The sequence below is a fragment of the Myotis yumanensis genome, unplaced genomic scaffold (assembly GCF_028538775.1).
Source record: "Myotis yumanensis isolate MYYU_CA2020_CCGP unplaced genomic scaffold, mMyoYum1.0.hap1 SCAF_16, whole genome shotgun sequence".
Taxonomy (NCBI): domain Eukaryota; kingdom Metazoa; phylum Chordata; class Mammalia; order Chiroptera; family Vespertilionidae; genus Myotis; species Myotis yumanensis.
Genome location: NW_027223767.1, coordinates 42,779,001 through 42,795,130, shown reverse-complemented (window position 1 = coordinate 42,795,130; position 16,130 = coordinate 42,779,001). Strand labels below are relative to the sequence as shown.

At 50.0% G+C, this 16,130-nt stretch overlaps 1 protein-coding gene and 1 pseudogene across 1 annotated transcript; both read right to left on the bottom strand.

Annotated features, from left to right (window-relative positions):
• Positions 1 to 1,300: 1,300 nt before the first annotated feature.
• Positions 1,301 to 6,235, bottom strand: GIP (gastric inhibitory polypeptide). The gene is made up of 6 exons (XM_070394302.1): positions 6,170 to 6,235; positions 5,232 to 5,335; positions 3,857 to 4,003; positions 3,237 to 3,326; positions 2,419 to 2,520; positions 1,301 to 1,471 (listed from the first exon to the last, which is right to left on the bottom strand). Exons 2-6 carry the CDS (start codon positions 5,312 to 5,314, stop codon positions 1,456 to 1,458), a joined length of 438 nt encoding a protein of 145 aa, XP_070250403.1. The 5' UTR covers positions 5,315 to 5,335; positions 6,170 to 6,235; the 3' UTR covers positions 1,301 to 1,455.
• Positions 6,236 to 11,534: 5,299 nt separating this feature from the next.
• On the bottom strand, positions 11,535 to 11,844 carry LOC138995028 (10 kDa heat shock protein, mitochondrial pseudogene; annotated as a pseudogene).
• Positions 11,845 to 16,130: the final 4,286 nt, after the last annotated feature.

The window sequence follows — 16,130 nt, the reverse complement described above, 5'->3', positions numbered from 1 at the left end:
AGTGCTCAGGCAAATGCAGCTCTCAGAAGAGTTTTGTTTGGCACCAGAAAGATTTTAGGCGAACGTGTCTCTTCTATTTTCACAGTCCCCATCCTTGCTGTTGTCTTGCACCCTCCTCACTTTGCTCATTTATGTTACTGGCCCAGACCTTTAGCCATCCAGCTTGCCACTCCCTGACTTAAACAAATTACCTTTTGAACTAAGGCTTAGGTGTGTGAGTAACAATAACAAAAGTTAACTTTTGTGGACCACTTACTTTGTGCCAGCCATGATCTTAACACTTACTTTAACCCTATTTGGGTAGATACCTTTTCATCTTTTTTACAGACAGGAAACTGAGTTTAAGAGCGAGAAACTAACTTGCTAACTCACAGAGCTACTAAGTGCTTTGAATCTCGGTGTGTTTGACTCTGGTCTACTGAACTATGACTAGATCAAGGAGGACATTCCAGGAAAAGGTGACCCAAGCGAGGGAGAGAAGGTATATCATATCTGTGGATGCAGGGCATTGGAGACGGCAGCAGGCTGAGGTGGGGAAGGCTCTGAACACGGGAGATAAAGGTATTGACTTTTGGGTAAATTGAGTTTGTCCACTTTGCTACCCTCACTCCCCGCCCCCACCACCACCACCACCACCACCCTGGTATAAACCTGGAATCCTGCAAGAGCCTCTTTACTGGCCTTCCTCTTCCCCTTTCATTCCTATTCATCTCAATATAACTCTTACTTTCATCATTGTGATCGTTTTGGGGATGCAAATAGACCCTCTGTGACCTGACCCTGTTTAAAATCCTCCTCGGACCTGTCCTTGTACTGAGGATAAAACCCAAAAGCTTTAACGTGGTCTTTCAGGCCCTGCCTCCTCCCACCTGTCGAGACCTGCTGTCCTCTTCTTCCCATTGCCCATGTTGCTGTACTAATAACTCTGGCTGATATGAAGGCTCCACCCATCCTTGGTCTTATTCAGCTTAAATGTCATTTTCTCCTAGAGGCCCTCCTGACCCCACCTAGGTAAGGTTTCTCTGTCCTCTCTCCTAGCAACCTCACCCTCACAGAACTTAGCATGCTACGTGATGGTTGTGTTTGTGTGTTTAAAGATTAATGTCCTTCTTCCTCACTAGACTGTAAACCCCTCACAGGGACAAGGACTGTATCTGTTTCCCTCATTGCTGCAGACCCTTGTGGAGCACACCCCTCCTCATGTTAAGTTTCCAATAAGTGTTTGTAGAATAAATAGATGAATTAGCAGGTGGGTCAGAGCCATATCTTCTTTTTCTTGGGGGGGTACACGGCACACAGACAAGCAGACACTGTCAGTGCTCAGTAGACATTTGAATATATTTTGACAATGGGCACAAAGATTTATTTCAGCTTAAACTTCATTGGTTTGGCTTGTCGAGGGTACCCAGGAGCTGAGTCAGTGAAGGGCAGAGTCCAGTCCTGAGCTGGGTTTAGTCAGAGTCCCTGAAACCTATGGAGAGTAGAGAGGGTGGGGAGGAGGGTGGTTATCAGCTTGGAGTCAGCAGAGTAAATTTATCCTGGCACCCAGCCATAGTTCAACCGCTCCTCCCTCCCAAGTACCTTTTTGATTATAAATAATCAAAACGATTCAAAAAGCACAGAGCCTGTTACCCACCGTCCTACGGAGATGTTCTCACCCCCTCTTCTCTATCGTTGTGGTCACATTCCTCTCACCCTTCTTATCCTCCTACAGGAAGTCCTCCCACATTTGTCCCCTCAGTCCTTCCCTCGCTCCCCAGCATGGAAGTCTAAACCAGCGGTCACCAGCCGGTGGTCAGTGGTCCACGAGGTCCGAAAGGTTGGCGACCGCTGGTCTAAATGTCTCTTGGTTTCTGTGCCTGCGTGTCTGCACTTGGAATGAGTGTCCTGTCTCACCCTTTAGGTCCCTTTCTTCTAGGACATAATAGGTTGAGGGACTTCCTAATAGTGATATGGATGCAAGGACCACTGAGACCAGCAGCAGCTACGGAGAAGGGCACCATGCCTCCCACTATAGGGGCTCCGTCACTGGGAAGGTGCCAGGGCACAAGGGTACAGAGGGAGAGCGGAGAGGGGGATGGGCAGGTCAGCTGGGGTGGGCAGGGGGTGGGGGAGCAGCATCTCACTTGGAGGAGGTTGAGAAAGGAGGGCAAGCAGTAACAATAGCTGCCACCATCACTGAACTCTTACTTTCTACAGAGGTTGCTCTCAACTTTTTCCTTACGTTCTCTTATTTAAAACCCACAGCAGCCCCATGAAGTGGTTTAAATAGTCCCGATTTTCATGAAAACAATGAAGTTTAGAGAGTCTGAGAATTGGCCAGCATATCTTGGGATGAAGATTTGAACCTGTGCGGGACCCCAATACTCAAGCTTACAACCAGTATGCAAGCCTCCCAAAGCCTCCCATCTCTGCCACCTGAGCCTGCAGAGCTCCGTGTGATCCACCATCCAGGCCAGCAGCTCTTGAATCAGTAAGTCCTTCAGCAGATCTTCATCACTGGGCTTCATGGGTAGGGAGCTGCACAGGAGACAGCCTCAGGCAGGCTGCCTTCGCCTGGCCCCACCCAGAGAGAGTAAACACGGGACGGGGGGGGGGGGGGGGACTCCGAGGGAGGCGGGTGGGGGAGGGAGTCAACACAGCTGCCTCTGGGTTACCTCAGCTTTTAAAACTCCAACCCAATCTGCCAGCCAATCTTCAATACAGGCAAAGCCCAACAGAATTCTGGTGGGAGCCATCCCACCCTCCACCTCTACAGGTATCCCAGAATGCAGTCCGAACCCCCAAGAGATTATTTGGGGGACCTTGGCTCTTCATAAGGATCTGTGCCACAGATTCCTCAGCTTCCTCAGCGGGGGGTAACTGACTTTAGGGGACTGGCCGTGGGACAGGATGGTCCCAGTTCTACAAATGCCCTTGCGGGTGTGTGGCAGGGAGAAGTGGGGAAGCCGGTTCCTGAAGTCTCCTTCGCTGCCCCTCTCCTGCACACTGAGTCATCAATCTTAGAAACCCCGGCCCCCACACCCCTCCCAGGCACCCCGCCCCCATTCCACCCAGGCTTCTCCCTTAAGCTCAGGCTGACCTCCAAGAGTTCAGCGAAGACCCCTCTTTGAACTCGGAGTGGAAGGGGCTGCTTATCTGGGGCCTGGCCCTGCTCTGGAGTCTGGGAGCGGGAACAATGAGGTGGGGGTGGGTCAGGAGGCCCCACACCCTCCTTCCCCTGTGGGCTGACTCACCCCTGCTGCTCCCTGGCCTCCTTCTTCCTGTTAGATTGATGGGCCAGCTCTAGGGCCTGGGCCTCCCTCTGAGTGATGTTGTGTTTCCAGCTGGTGAGATAAGGATTAGGGAGTGGGTGGCAGAACAGAGGGTACCTCTTTCTTCCCTCAACCTCCTGACCGCTTGTCTTCAGCTGCTGGTGAACAGCTTTCCAGAATCTACCAGGCTGACCAAACAGCAAGGGCAGGGAGAGCTTTGGCAAAGAGAAGGAAGTAGGACGAGGACAGTTGATTCTATTTCCAAAGTCTGAAGAGGCCACCACCAAAAAGTCATTGGCAGCGGCTCAGCTTCCCCTGCCTGCATCCCGGGCCTCCTGGGAATCCTCGGTGAGCCCCACACATCTTCACCGACCCTTCCCCTCAGGAGAAAAGGATTGCGAAGTTGCCCTGGTCCTGCCCCCACACTGGACCGCTGCCCAAAGCAGGGCCGCCACGTGGTCCAGCTCCCTATCGTCGCCTCAGTGAGAGGCGCCACCTGGAGTTGTGCATCGCAGGGCCCCGTGGGGCCACGATGGCGCCTGGTCTGGATGCAGGAAGGGAGCCGGAGGCTGGGGACAGGAGGGGCTTGCGCGATGACTCACTCATTCTTCCTCCCCTTCTGTGCCAGCAGCCAGTCCACAAAGTCTTGTTGTCGGATCTTGTCCATGGCGATGCTGTAGTCACTGATGAAAGTCCCCTCGGCATACCTTCGGCCTCGAGGTGTAGAGCCTCTGACCTTCGCGTGGGCTCTGAGGGGCAGGGAGGGGAGAGAAACCAGGGTGCCATGAAGGGCCAGGGTTGAGGGGGTTCACCATCCGGCATACATGACTGTCGCGGACAGGAGGCCAACATGTAAAAATGAACCAGCCCATTTCCAGGGAGTCCGTTTCTGTGGAGACACCCTCTTGGCTCTGCCTTGAGCCCCTTGGACTTTATTTCTAGCTGAAAGGCCCGCTTCCTGCATCATTAGTGTGTGTGGCTCTGGCTTCTGGGCGAAGAGGGATCAGAGGGCCCCCGATCCCCAAGGACTGGCTCCCAGTGCCTTCCTTGACTCCTCTCGCCCTGGCCACACCTGGTTTAGGTCTTTGGTTCCCAGTCACTACTGACAGTAGTGAGCTCTTATGCATGAGGCAGGGCCTCGAATAGCCCTTTAATACATACAGTCAGTCATTCAGTCCTCACCACACCCCTAGCAGGCAGACGCTAGCCATACCCGCTTTTTGTGAATGAGGAAACCAGGGAGCAGAGAGATTAATTTGCACACAGCATAGGCGGCAGATCCAGGGTCCACCCCAGGCGGTCTGGGCCCAGGTCTGCGTTCTTAGCTTCTGCGTGATGTCTCTCCTTGAACGTGTCTCTGACAGCCGTGCCTCAGATTTATATTACTGGATTTACGTGAGCATGGAGCTGCCCTTGCACCCAAGAACGCCCAACTCTTTCCTCGGATAGGTCTCTCTTGGTCCCCAAAACACAGAGCCTCCCCCCACCCCCGACCCGCTGTGCTCATTCCTCGTACTCTCTGCTTTTCCTCACAGAACTCATGACAGTTTGCAGCTCGCCTCGGTGGTTCTTTGTCTGTTTTCCCTTTGGCCCTGTGCGCGCCATGAGGGCAGGAGGGCTCTGTGGACCGCTCTGCACATATATCTCCTGCACCTGTACCGGGCGGGGGGGGGCGGGGGGTCAGTCCTTTATCAAGTTAGATGAGCCAAGGCTCGCCTGAATGAACGGTTAAGGGAGATGTTGTCATCTGCTTCAGATGCTTAGCCACTGAGAAGGCCTTCCAGAGGCCTAACCAGTAGCTCCTGAGAGATACTCTGCGTCTGCCCTCGCTCTGCACTCAGACGGCTGGTGGCAGGTTTTCCCCTGGAGCTTCTTTCCTCTTGGCCCAGGATTCCTTCCTTTCTCACGCCGCCAAGACCAGAGCCCTGTCCTCCCGCAGCCCCCTCCTCAGCAGCGGGCCCTCCCTCCTCTCCCCACCTGGAAGGACTCTCTTCCTTGTCTCCTAGCACCACTGCCAGGAGCAGGGACACCAGCAGCAGAGAGATCTTCATGGCCACCATCGTCCAAGGGTTATTCCCGAGCTAAGAGAGAGCAGGAGCAGGATGAGGGAGAGGCACGGTGTGAGGGAGCCGTCAGCATGCCTCAGAGCCGTGGGGGTGCTGAGAGCTGGGGGCACTGAGTCCTGTGGTTTGGAGTTTTGCTAAGAGGCCGGAGCAGGATCTTAGGGAGGGTGGGGAGGGCTGGGCAATACAGGTAGTAACTGGAAGGAACAAGGAGTCTGGCCCAGAGGTGAGCCTTCTTTTTGTTTTGTGTTTAAGTGAAGTCTGAGGGGCGGGGGCTGGGGGGTGCTCCAGGCAGGAGAAAGCAGCGGGACCTGTGTGCCTGGACAGCCCCCCTTCCCGGCTCAGTGGCTAGACATCATAGGCATGTGGTTTGGCAGGATTCTCCCCGCAGAGCCCTCCAGAGTTCATACCAGCCCGGCTCCCAGCTCTCAAACTGGCTTGTCACCTAAATCATCACAGCCCTCTCGCCCGAAGTGAAAACCACAGGAGGAACCATCCCCTTCTGCCTTCTCCAACTTCACTCTCTCCTCCCAGGGAAGTTCTTTCTGAGGTCTGACCACTCTACCCAGGCCTGGCCCCCGGCTTCGTCGGGGACGGGGACGGGGGGTGGGTCATCAGTACAGGAAGAACAGTAAGTCACCTTCCTCCCAGGCCCTAAAAACCAAAGCGAGGCTAGACATGTGCGGCTGCAAGACCTCACCTCCCTGCCTTCGTCACCTGGGGCTTAAAGGGCCATCAGCACCCCCATCTTATTTCCTATGGAGAGGAAAAGCAACGGGGGTGCCAGGGTGCTGAGCCCCTCGGGGTCCCAGGGCCACCTCCCTCCAGCACCCCTGTCCCAGCTGCTCTTACCAGTTGTCCTTTCCAGGGCTCCCAGAAGGGCAGTGGGTCTCTTCCTCTTGCTTCTGGCCGGGCGGAGCCTGCCTCAGTGACTTCTGCCCGCTGCGCCGCCTTTATATCCAGGCCCCGCAGACCCTCTGATTAGCCTAAAAGCATCTTATCTCAAGAAATTAAGCCCACAGCTCCTGCCACATTAAGTCCATTTTACACGCAATAAGGTTTCCCTTTCCACCTGAACTGTGCTAATTGGTGATTAACATTTGGGTATATCCAGCGCTGTCTGGAGCCTGCCCACGGGTAGGTGCCTTAAGTGCCCCCTTTGTACTTCCCCCTCCCCCCTTTTGAGCCCAGGGCCCAGTATTCTTCTGCCCCCCTACCCCCCCATTTCTTTTGCTGGTGTCCTCAGTTAGAAAGGGTGTCCTCAGGGAGAGCAGACTTGGGGAGGGTGGCACTAGCTGGGGAAGGAAGACACTCTCAAAAGCAATAGGCTACTTCTGGTGGGAGAGGGTGGGGTGCAGCCATTTGAACCCCTGCTCTGGCTAGTGGCCTACAGCGTTGGCCATGTGGCAGTGTCCCCGTTGCGATACATAGGAGGGTGTCCCAGCTGGCTGGGGGGAAACTGGGACATCAGGGCAGTGGACGGAGGGAATGGGAAGAATGGAGGTTCCCTGGTGGAGCTGGGGGAGCTGAGCACTTACACTCAAGCTGGCTTTCTTCTTGGGGGCAGGGGAGAGCAGCGAAGGAGGCCCACTTACCCCGTGGGAACTTAGAGGGAGATGGAGCAGCTACAACTCTATTATCTATAAAGGTTTTTGAGATCTAATCCTGTCTCTTCAAATGCCCTATCTCCTATCCAAGAGAAGTCTGTGGTCCTGTCTCTGCCTTCAGACTGGGGACCCTGAGGCCGTGCTGAGCGAATCCTTCAGACGGGAGGGCTCTCCAGGCCTGGGGCTGGTCTCCCTGACAGACAGGGGGCTCTCTGAGCGCAGGGGTGTGAACCAGGTGTGTGCGCAGGGGCTGCACCTTCTCGGTCCTCCAGAGGCATCCTGAGGCTGAGGCTGGGTCTGCCCCTCAGACCAAAGACTCACTGGGGTGCTCCCTCTGCCTCTCTCCAAGTCCTTGGCGCCTGGCTCTGTCCACAGGGGCTCAGCCTAGCAAGCCCAGAACTCAGACTGCATTGTGGGTAGATCCCTCAAGCCTTCTTTCCTGGCTCTCCCTTCACTTGCCCTGGGTACTGGGAGCCGTCACCACTGAGCCCCTGCTCTGCCTGGTAGCTCCAGGGCCTCGTAAAGGCCACTTTCTTTCCAGGTGAACGCCCCTGCCTGGGGCGGCTTCAGCGTGAGGTTAAGTGCTTGTGTGGGATGAGAGGTAACTGGGCCAGGAGGGCCACTCACCTCTGCTTCCTAGAAACCTTGCCGCCCACCACCCATCTCCCACCACCGAGAGGAACTGCGCTCTGGGCAAGCTCTCCAAACCCCATCTCCCAGCGACCCACGGGCAGAGACGAGACATCCATTCAGACTCGGCCTCCAGAGGTTATGTGGGGGCTGCTTGTGATCTGCTTCCTGTTGAACACACACTGAATGGGTTTGTGTCAAGACCCCAGAGGCAGAGGATATCCAAGAAGGGTGGGCATCGCTTCCTAGTTTGATGCCAAACCAGAGTCAGGAAGGTTCTGTGATGGGTCCTGGCAGCCGCGAGCCCCGCCTCGTTTACTGTGGATTTGTTTGTGGGGGGTGGGCTGCTCAGGCCAGTTGTGCTTTTTTTTTTTTTTTTTTTTTAATCCTCACCCAAGGATATGCTTTTTATTGATTTTAGAGAGAGGAAAGGAGAAGGGAGAGAGAGAGAGAAACATCAATGTGAGAGAGAAGCATCGATTGGTTTGCCTCCCATATGGGTCCCAACTGGGGGATTGAACCCCCAACCCATCGGATCAGGGAATGACGCTCCAACTGACAGAGCCACACTGACCAGGGCCCAGTTGTGCTTTCAGTCCCCACCTACCCCCTCTTGGAGGAGACCTTTCTGCAGCCCCCCTCCCTGTCTCCTTTGATCTCTGGCTCTCATGCCATGCAGTGCAGTGGACAGACTAGGGAGGGGGAGAGGGATGTGGGGAGGACCTGGGGAGGAGATCAGAGAAAATGCCAAACTCCCAGGGGAGCTCCCCCCCACCCCCAGGGCATCTTGGGAGGCCAGGGAATGGCAAATGCGGCCTTGACAAGTTTCTGGGGATGCAAAGGGCCTTCTGGACTTGATCAAATTCGTTCAATAAACCCCACTGGCAACTTGGCCAGTCCATTCATGCCACAGTGAGAGACGCGCCCTGGGGCCCCGGTGTGCAGAATTCAGTGCAGTGTGGGCGGGGTGGGGAGGGGAAGCTCAGGAGGTGGCAGAGCCCCAGTCTATTTCCAGGATGTGAGGGGTCAGAGAGGACCCCCTCCAACCAGCCCCAAGCCCAGATACGAAGGCTGAGGGCCCAGGCAGTTAGAGCGAGTTGGGGGGTGGGGGTGGGGCTGCCCAAGGAGTTCCCGGAGTCAGGAATGTGTGCAGGAAGGGGTGATGGCAGGACTGTTGCAAGAGAACCCAGGGTCCTGCTTCTCATACCCTCTGGCTTCTTAGTTGAAGCCCCAGGAATGAGAACTGGAACAGCAGGAGAGCCTTGGGGTTTACCGACTCTTCCAGCTCCAGGTGGTGAGTCACTGCCCACCCCCACCCTGGCCTGCGGACCCCCGCAGACATTCCAGCCTCCCCCCCCCCCCGCCCCCCCTGCAGCCGGGCCGGGCTGACTCACACACTGGCCACAGCCTCCTGCGTGGACTCTGCTTTTGAAGTCCAGTTGGTCTTCAGGCTCCCTGACTGACTCAGAAGGCAGCCGTCCTCCTCTGATCTCTCTTAAAACAGGTGGCAGAGTTGTTCTCCTTCAGAGGAAACAAGAGGTGACAGGAACCCTCTTTGTCACGTCATCTGGTCTCTCCTGATTCTTAGAGGGACGACCGGTAGCTTTCCGCCCCGGTCGCATCACAAACAGTCATGGTCCCAAACATTTTTTGCCAGCCCCAGCCCCAGTGCTACTCAGGTGAAGATACTTCCCAGCAGGATCTTCAAGAAAGAGTACACCACCCACAGCTTCTCTTGACCATCTGCTACAGGGGATCCGTTTGGAAGTCCCCTCTCAGCTCTAACTCCAACCCCTCTTGCTGTTTTCAAAGGCGATTTTGTTTGCTTTTGTCAAGAAAAGAGCTCAGCTGTTAGTAGTTGCAGCCTAATCCCTGGGAGGAGAGCCCCAGTGAAGAGTTAGAACTGGGAGGGGTGGCCCAAAGGTTCTTACTTGACTTGCTGGGAGGGAAAGAATTGGTGATGCATTTAGGATAAAAGACCAAAGGGCTGGGACTCCCAGAGCGGGCAGCATTCCTGAGCCCTCTCTGTCCTGGGGGGAGGCGGGGAGGAGAGAGGGGGAGGGGAGCGCATCTCACAGAAAGGGAGAGGGTGGTGAGAGGGAGGGCTTTCCCTGCCTTTTCCTTGCATGGAAGGGATGGAGCAGTTTCCAGGGTCCCCAATGAATACCCCCCTTCTGGCTGAACACACACACACACTCCTGGAATGGGTGTGGGGAGGTCCTTCTGCAGCTTCAGAAAACATACCCCCCCCCCCGCCCCCATTAATTAGGTTCGGGAGTAGCCTGATTGGTTGGAAAGAGATGAGTAGGAAGATTCAAGCCTAAACGCCACCCTCCCCCCACTCCTGAGTTAGTTCAACTTTGGTCAAAGCCCTTGCTCCCTCTGAGCCTTAGTTTGCCTAACTCTAACTGAGGCATAAGAAAAAGAACTCTTCCCTGCCTACCTCACAGGTAAGTGTGACGCTAGTGTCTTGTTAACTTGTAGGCAACCTGCAAGTGTTGGCTGTTGGTTTTCTCTGGAATGATCTCCTCCGCCTCACTCTCAGGGGAGGATTAAATAAGACGGAATAATAAAGCCAGGCTGGCTCAGCCCAGCACCTGCCATCGTAGGAGCAAGGGCTTGGGATTCAGAACCACCTATGCTTGCTAGTAGGGTGATTAGAGCAACTACTCTTTCTGTGCTTCAGTTTGCCTTTCTGTAAAATGGGTTCCCGCCTCAAATCATTGACCTGGGGAACTTGCATTGTATTACATTAGATCTTGATACATTAGTTACCTTTTGCTGCGTAACAAATGACTCCAAATGTTTCTAGTTAAAAACGAGGAACGTTTATTATCTCAGTTTCTGAGGCTCAGGAATCTGGGAGTGGCTTAGCTGGCCGGTTCTGGCTCAGGGTCTCTCAGGAAGTTGCAGTCCGCTATCCGCTGAGCTGCAATCTCAGAAGGCTTGTCCGGGGGCTGTAGATCTTCTCACCATGGGGTTTCTCACAGCAAGGGCAGGCACCTAAGACGAAAGCCTCCATGCCTTTTAAAACCTAAACCCAGAAGTGACATATGTGCTGTTACTTCAGCTCCATGTCATTGGTCACGACTACACAGAAGGCGGAGGTCCCTGGGAGCCACCTTGGAGGTTGGCTACCGCATATGCAGCGGTGGGCGAAAGGGGGTGTATGTGAAACATGGAGGTATCAAAGCTGTTGTGATTCCCATGACCTGCATGTCTCTTCCCATGCGAACAACCTTGAACCTCCTTTGCCCACCCCTGTGCAATCTGCCCTAAAAAGTGTTGACCATCGTTGTCATTATTATAGAAGATGCTAGATTCATTACACATTTCTTCTCATTGTCATAACCTCGGCCACTTAAAATCTGTTTATCTTGGTGTCTTTCTCTCTGCAAGAGTGGGAATGGAGATGATTTTAGATACTGAAGACAGATAACACCAGAAATTTCTCTGTTTTCCACAAATACCAGCAGAGTACAGATGTCAGTATGTCGCATTCGGAGAGACTAACTGATGGTGAGGCAGCAAATATTGTATGGGATATAATATACTAAAAAAAGTTTTAAAATTGTTTATCCAATGGGGGTGGGGAGGGGTGGGAATGACACAGGAGAAAAAAAAGAAAAGAAAAACAAAATGGTTGTTATCCAAAATTAAAACATCATGTACTCTTATTTGCCAAATCTGGCAACCCTACATGGAAATTTTTTTATTTGTTTATTTTGAACATTTATATATTTTTATTTGGAAATGTTTATATCAGTACAGTGAAACTAAAATTTAAAGGACACTGGATGCCATTGGTTTGGATAGAATTAGTTTATTATAAAAGAGACATGGATACTTTCAACAATAAAGATTTATTTACAAAATAAATTTTAAAAAAAGAGACATGGAAATTATTTACATGATGAAAAATTTCAGAACTTCAGTGGGATGGGCAGCTTCCCGCGATGCCATTTCAATAGTGATTTATTTCAGTCTGCATACTTTCCAAGAATGTCGGCATCTCTAAATAAGAAATAATCCTTGTCATCTAGAACTACTTTGGTGCCTCCATATTCTGGAAGAACTTTATCTCCAACTTTCACACTAACTGGTTGAATCTCTCCACCCTTTCCTTTGAAGCTGGATCCAACAGCTACCACTGTTGCTTGCAATACGTTTCCTTGAGATTTTTCTGGAAGCGCAATGCCTCTTCGGTTAGTTTCCACTCCTTTCAACTATTATTCAGTCAAATAGGGGAAAAAACTTTCTAAACATGTGACTTTGGCTGCCACAGTTCATACTCTTCATGGAAAGCTTTTTATTTTTTAAAATTGTGTTGATTGATTGATTGATTTTAGAAAGAGAGGGGAAGAGAGAGAGAGAGAGAAACGTCGATTTGTTGCTCGTTCCACTCATGCATCCATTCACTGGTTCCTATATGTCCCCTGATGGCGGATCAAACCCAAAACCTTGCTCCAACCAACTGCGCCACACTGGTCAGGGTTAAAATCCCAGTGCCTCACTGCCATTCCCAGAGTCATTAGCCTGGAGATTTTTAAAACTTTTCCTTTTGAAATAATTTAGCCCCACCCGGGAAAGCTGGGTAGAGCCTTGTCCTGGTATGCTAAAACTGTGGGTCCCATCCCTGGTCAAAGCGCATACAAGAATCAACCAATGAATGCATAAATAAATGGAACAACAAATTGATCTCTTTCTCTCTAAAAATCAATTTTAAAAAATTTAAAACTCACAGGAAAGTTGCAAAAATAATACAGAGAACTCCAATATACCCACAGGTTCAACAACTTTTCACATTTTGCCACTATGTTGTATCATTCTATTTTCTATCTTCTCAACATTTGAGAGTAGATTGCATACATCATGTTTCTTTTTTTTTTTTAAATATCTTTATTGATTTCAGAGAGGAAGGGAGAGGGAACGAGAGATAGAAACATTAATGACGAGAGAGACTCATTGATTGGCTGCCTCCTACACATCCTCCACTGGGGATAAAGCCCGAAACCCAGGCATGTGCCCTTGGCTGGAATCGAAACTGGGACCCTTCAGTCCTCAGGCTGACGCCCTATCCACTGAGCCAAACCAGCCAGGGCTGTTTCTTCTTTTTTTAAAAAGAATTTACCGAAATGCATGGTTTAACTTCCTCATCAAAACCTTCCTTCTATTCTTTTGTGCTTTTGATCGACTAATACGAATTTCTAGAAAATTAACATTTGAACTTAGCCGTGATTCTAAACTGACCTTTCCCCCCGTAATAACGTTTGAGTTCCCCGTGTGCCGTGTTTTCTGAATGCTCCTACTTTTAAGCACGGAACATGCAGGTGATGTGGAAAGTGTAGGCAGATCTGAGAGAACGAGCCTGTTTCAGAGGGGCACCGTCACACTGAACTCTTCTGTAGCTTAACATAACTAACCCAGCTGTCCGGTGTGTTTTTTAATTAATAACATTTTGTTTAATTAATAGCAACATAGATTAAGGGTTTGGAGACATGCATGGAAACATTTTGGCCCCCTCGAACGTTCCTGCAGTTTGAAATCTTCCTATAGAAGTAACCATAAATCTCTAGAGGGGTAGCTGAGCAGGCATCGGGACTGTCATTGACATGGATGTGACATTTCCAAACAGTGGCAAGTTGAATCCCTTGTGCCATAGTAGCTGTTGCTCTTTTGTTGATTGTTAAAGAGGCTCACCGATGTCTCCTGTGATTCTAGGACTGTGGGGAGGTCACCGTCCTCACAGGCAGATTTCCATGTAGTGCTCACCTGAGATGCCGGATCACCTACTTACTGTATTCTGTCTAATTGTTATTTCACATAATAGAATGAGATGATATCAAAGTGAACGTGTAATGACAATACATATTAATATTCTTGTAGCTATGGTTAGAGAAGCCGATGCCTCATTTCCACATTTTGTCATTAGCTAATATCATCCAACGTTTCAGTGTATCCTTACAGAAATAAAAGTAGCATATAAATAAAAAATATATATATATATTTTTTATTGATTTCAGAGAGGAAGGGTGAAGGAGAGAGAGAAAGAAACATCAATGATGAGAGAGAACCATTGACTGGCGGCCTCCTGCATGCCCCCTACTGGGGATCGAACCCGAAATCCGGGCATGTGCCCTTGACAAGAATCGAACCTGGGACCCTTCAGTCTTCAGGCACATGCTCTATCCATTGAGCCAAACCAGCTTGGGCATGTAGGGAGAGCGAGAGATAGAAACTTAAATGATGAGAGAGAATCGTTAATCGGCTGCCTCCTGCACACCCCACCTTGGGAATCTAGCCCACAACCCAGGCATGTGCCCTGACTGGGAATCAAACTGTGATCTCTTGGTTCATAGTTCAATGCTCAACCACTAAGCCATGCCAGCTGGGCAGGCATGTTTCTTTTTAAAATGTTTTATTTATTGGCTATAGAGAGAGAGGAAGAGAGAGAGAGAGAGAGAGAGAGAAAGGTAAGAGGAGAGAGAGAGAGAGAGAGAGAGAGAGAGAGAGAAAGAAACATCGATTTGTCTTTCCACTTACTTATGCATTCATTGGTTGATCCCTGTATGTGCCCTGACTGGGATCGACCCTGAAACCTTGGCATATTGAGACTATGCTCTAACCAACCCAGCTACCAGGCCAAGGGTCTATATCATTTAATATTTTCATGTATATTTCCTCAGAACAAAGATGTTCATTTATATAACCACAATAAGTACAATGATAAAAGTCAAGAAATGTAACATTGAGTCCTGACTGAATAACTCGGTTGGTTAGAGCATTGTCCTGATATGCCAAGGTTGTGGGTTCCATACAAGGGTCAACCAATGAATGCAATGAATGCATAAATAAGTGGAACGACAAATCTAAGTTTCTCTCTCTCTGGCTCTCAAATCAATCAATAAAATATTAAAAATGAAACATTGATATAAAGCCTATAATACACATTACAGTTATTTTTCAATTGTCCTAATAATGTCCTTTTGGGTATTTCCCCTCCATTATTAGATACAGTCCAGGATTGCGTACTGCATTTAATTGTCATGTCTCTTTATTTTCTTTCCTCAGTTTCTCAGCTTTTCTTTGTCTTTCATGATACTGACTTTTTAAAAAATATATTTTATTGATTTTTTACAGAGAGGAAGGGAGAGAGATAGAGAGTTAGAAACATCGATGAGAGAGAAACATTGATCAACTGCCTCCTGCACACTCCCCACTGGAGATGTGCCCGCAACCAAGGTACATGCCCTTGACCGGAATCGAACCTGGGACCCCTCAGTCCGAAGGCCGATGCTCTATCCACTGAGCCAAACCGGTTACGGCATGATACTGACTTTTTAAAAAATATACACTTTTATTGATTTCAGAGAGGAAGGGAGAGGGAGAGAGAGATGGAAACATCAATGATAAGAGAGAATCATTGATTGGCTGCCTCCTACACACCCCCTAATGGGGATCGAGCCCACAACCTGGGCATGCACCCCTGACCAGAATCGAACCCGGGACTCTTTGGTCCCCAGGCTGACATTCTATCCCACTGAGCCAACCAGCTAGAGCAATACTGACATTTTTAAGAGTACAGACCAGTTATGTTATAGAATGTTTGGGCCGAAACCGGTTTGGCTCAGTGGATAGAGCGTCGGCCTGCGGACTGAAAGGTCCCAGGTTCGATTCCGGTCAAGGGCATGTACCTGGGTTGCGGGCACATCCCCAGTAGGAGATGTGCAGGAGGCAGCTTATCGATGTTTCTCTCTCATCGATGTTTCTAACTCTCTATCTCTCTCCCTTCCTCTCTGTAAAAAATCAATAAAATATATTTAAAAAAAAATATTTTAGAATGTTTGGGTTTGTCTGATGTTTCTTCCCAGTTAGATTCAGGGTATGCATCCTGGCCGGAATAATAGAAAAATGAAGGTGTGTCCTTTACAAGGCATCCCACCTGGAGGAGCAAGATGTCTACCTGCCATGATTGATGATAATTTTGATCCCCCAAAGTTTTGTTGAACTTTCCCACTGTATAGTTACTATTTTTCTTCCTATAACTAAAAGGTCATATGCAGGGAGACACATTTAGACAATGCAAATACATTCTTCCTCCTTAGACTTCCCCCACTCTCAGATTTATTGAGCAACCATTTATGATTCTTGCTTGAACCCATCTTTACTATGATGATGGAAAATGGTCATTTTCTAGTTCACCATTCCCTCCAAAGCATTGGGATTTTTTTTTTTGAAACAGCATTTTTGAGATATAACCCACAAGTAATTAACAGCACACATTTAACTTAAAGTGTACAATTTTGATGTTTTTAAAAAAATATATATATTTTATTGATTTTTTATGGAGAGGAAGGGAGAGAGATAGAGAGTTAGAAACATCGATCAGCTGCCTCCTGCACATCTCCTACTAGGGATGTGCCCGCAACCAAGATACATGCCCTTGACCGGAATCGAACCTGGGACCTTTCAGTCCGCAGGCTGACGCTCTATCCACTGAGCCAAACCGGTTTCGGTCAATTTTGATGTTTTGACCTATGCTCTCCCATGAAACCATCACTACAACTAAGGTATGA

Excerpts from the sequence above, each read along its gene's own strand:
- GIP (XM_070394302.1), bottom strand. The coding sequence starts at position 5,314 with ATGGTGGCCATGAAGATCTCTCTGCTGCTGGTGTCCCTGCTCCTGGCA. Across the intron at positions 3,327-3,856 it reads CAGAAGGGGAGGAAGAATGA|CTGGAAACACAACATCACTC; the intron begins GTGAGTCATCGC and ends TTATCTCACCAG. Across the intron at positions 2,521-3,236 it reads GAGGCCAGGGAGCAGCAGGG|CTCCCTACCCATGAAGCCCA; the intron begins GTGAGTCAGCCC and ends TCTCCTGTGCAG.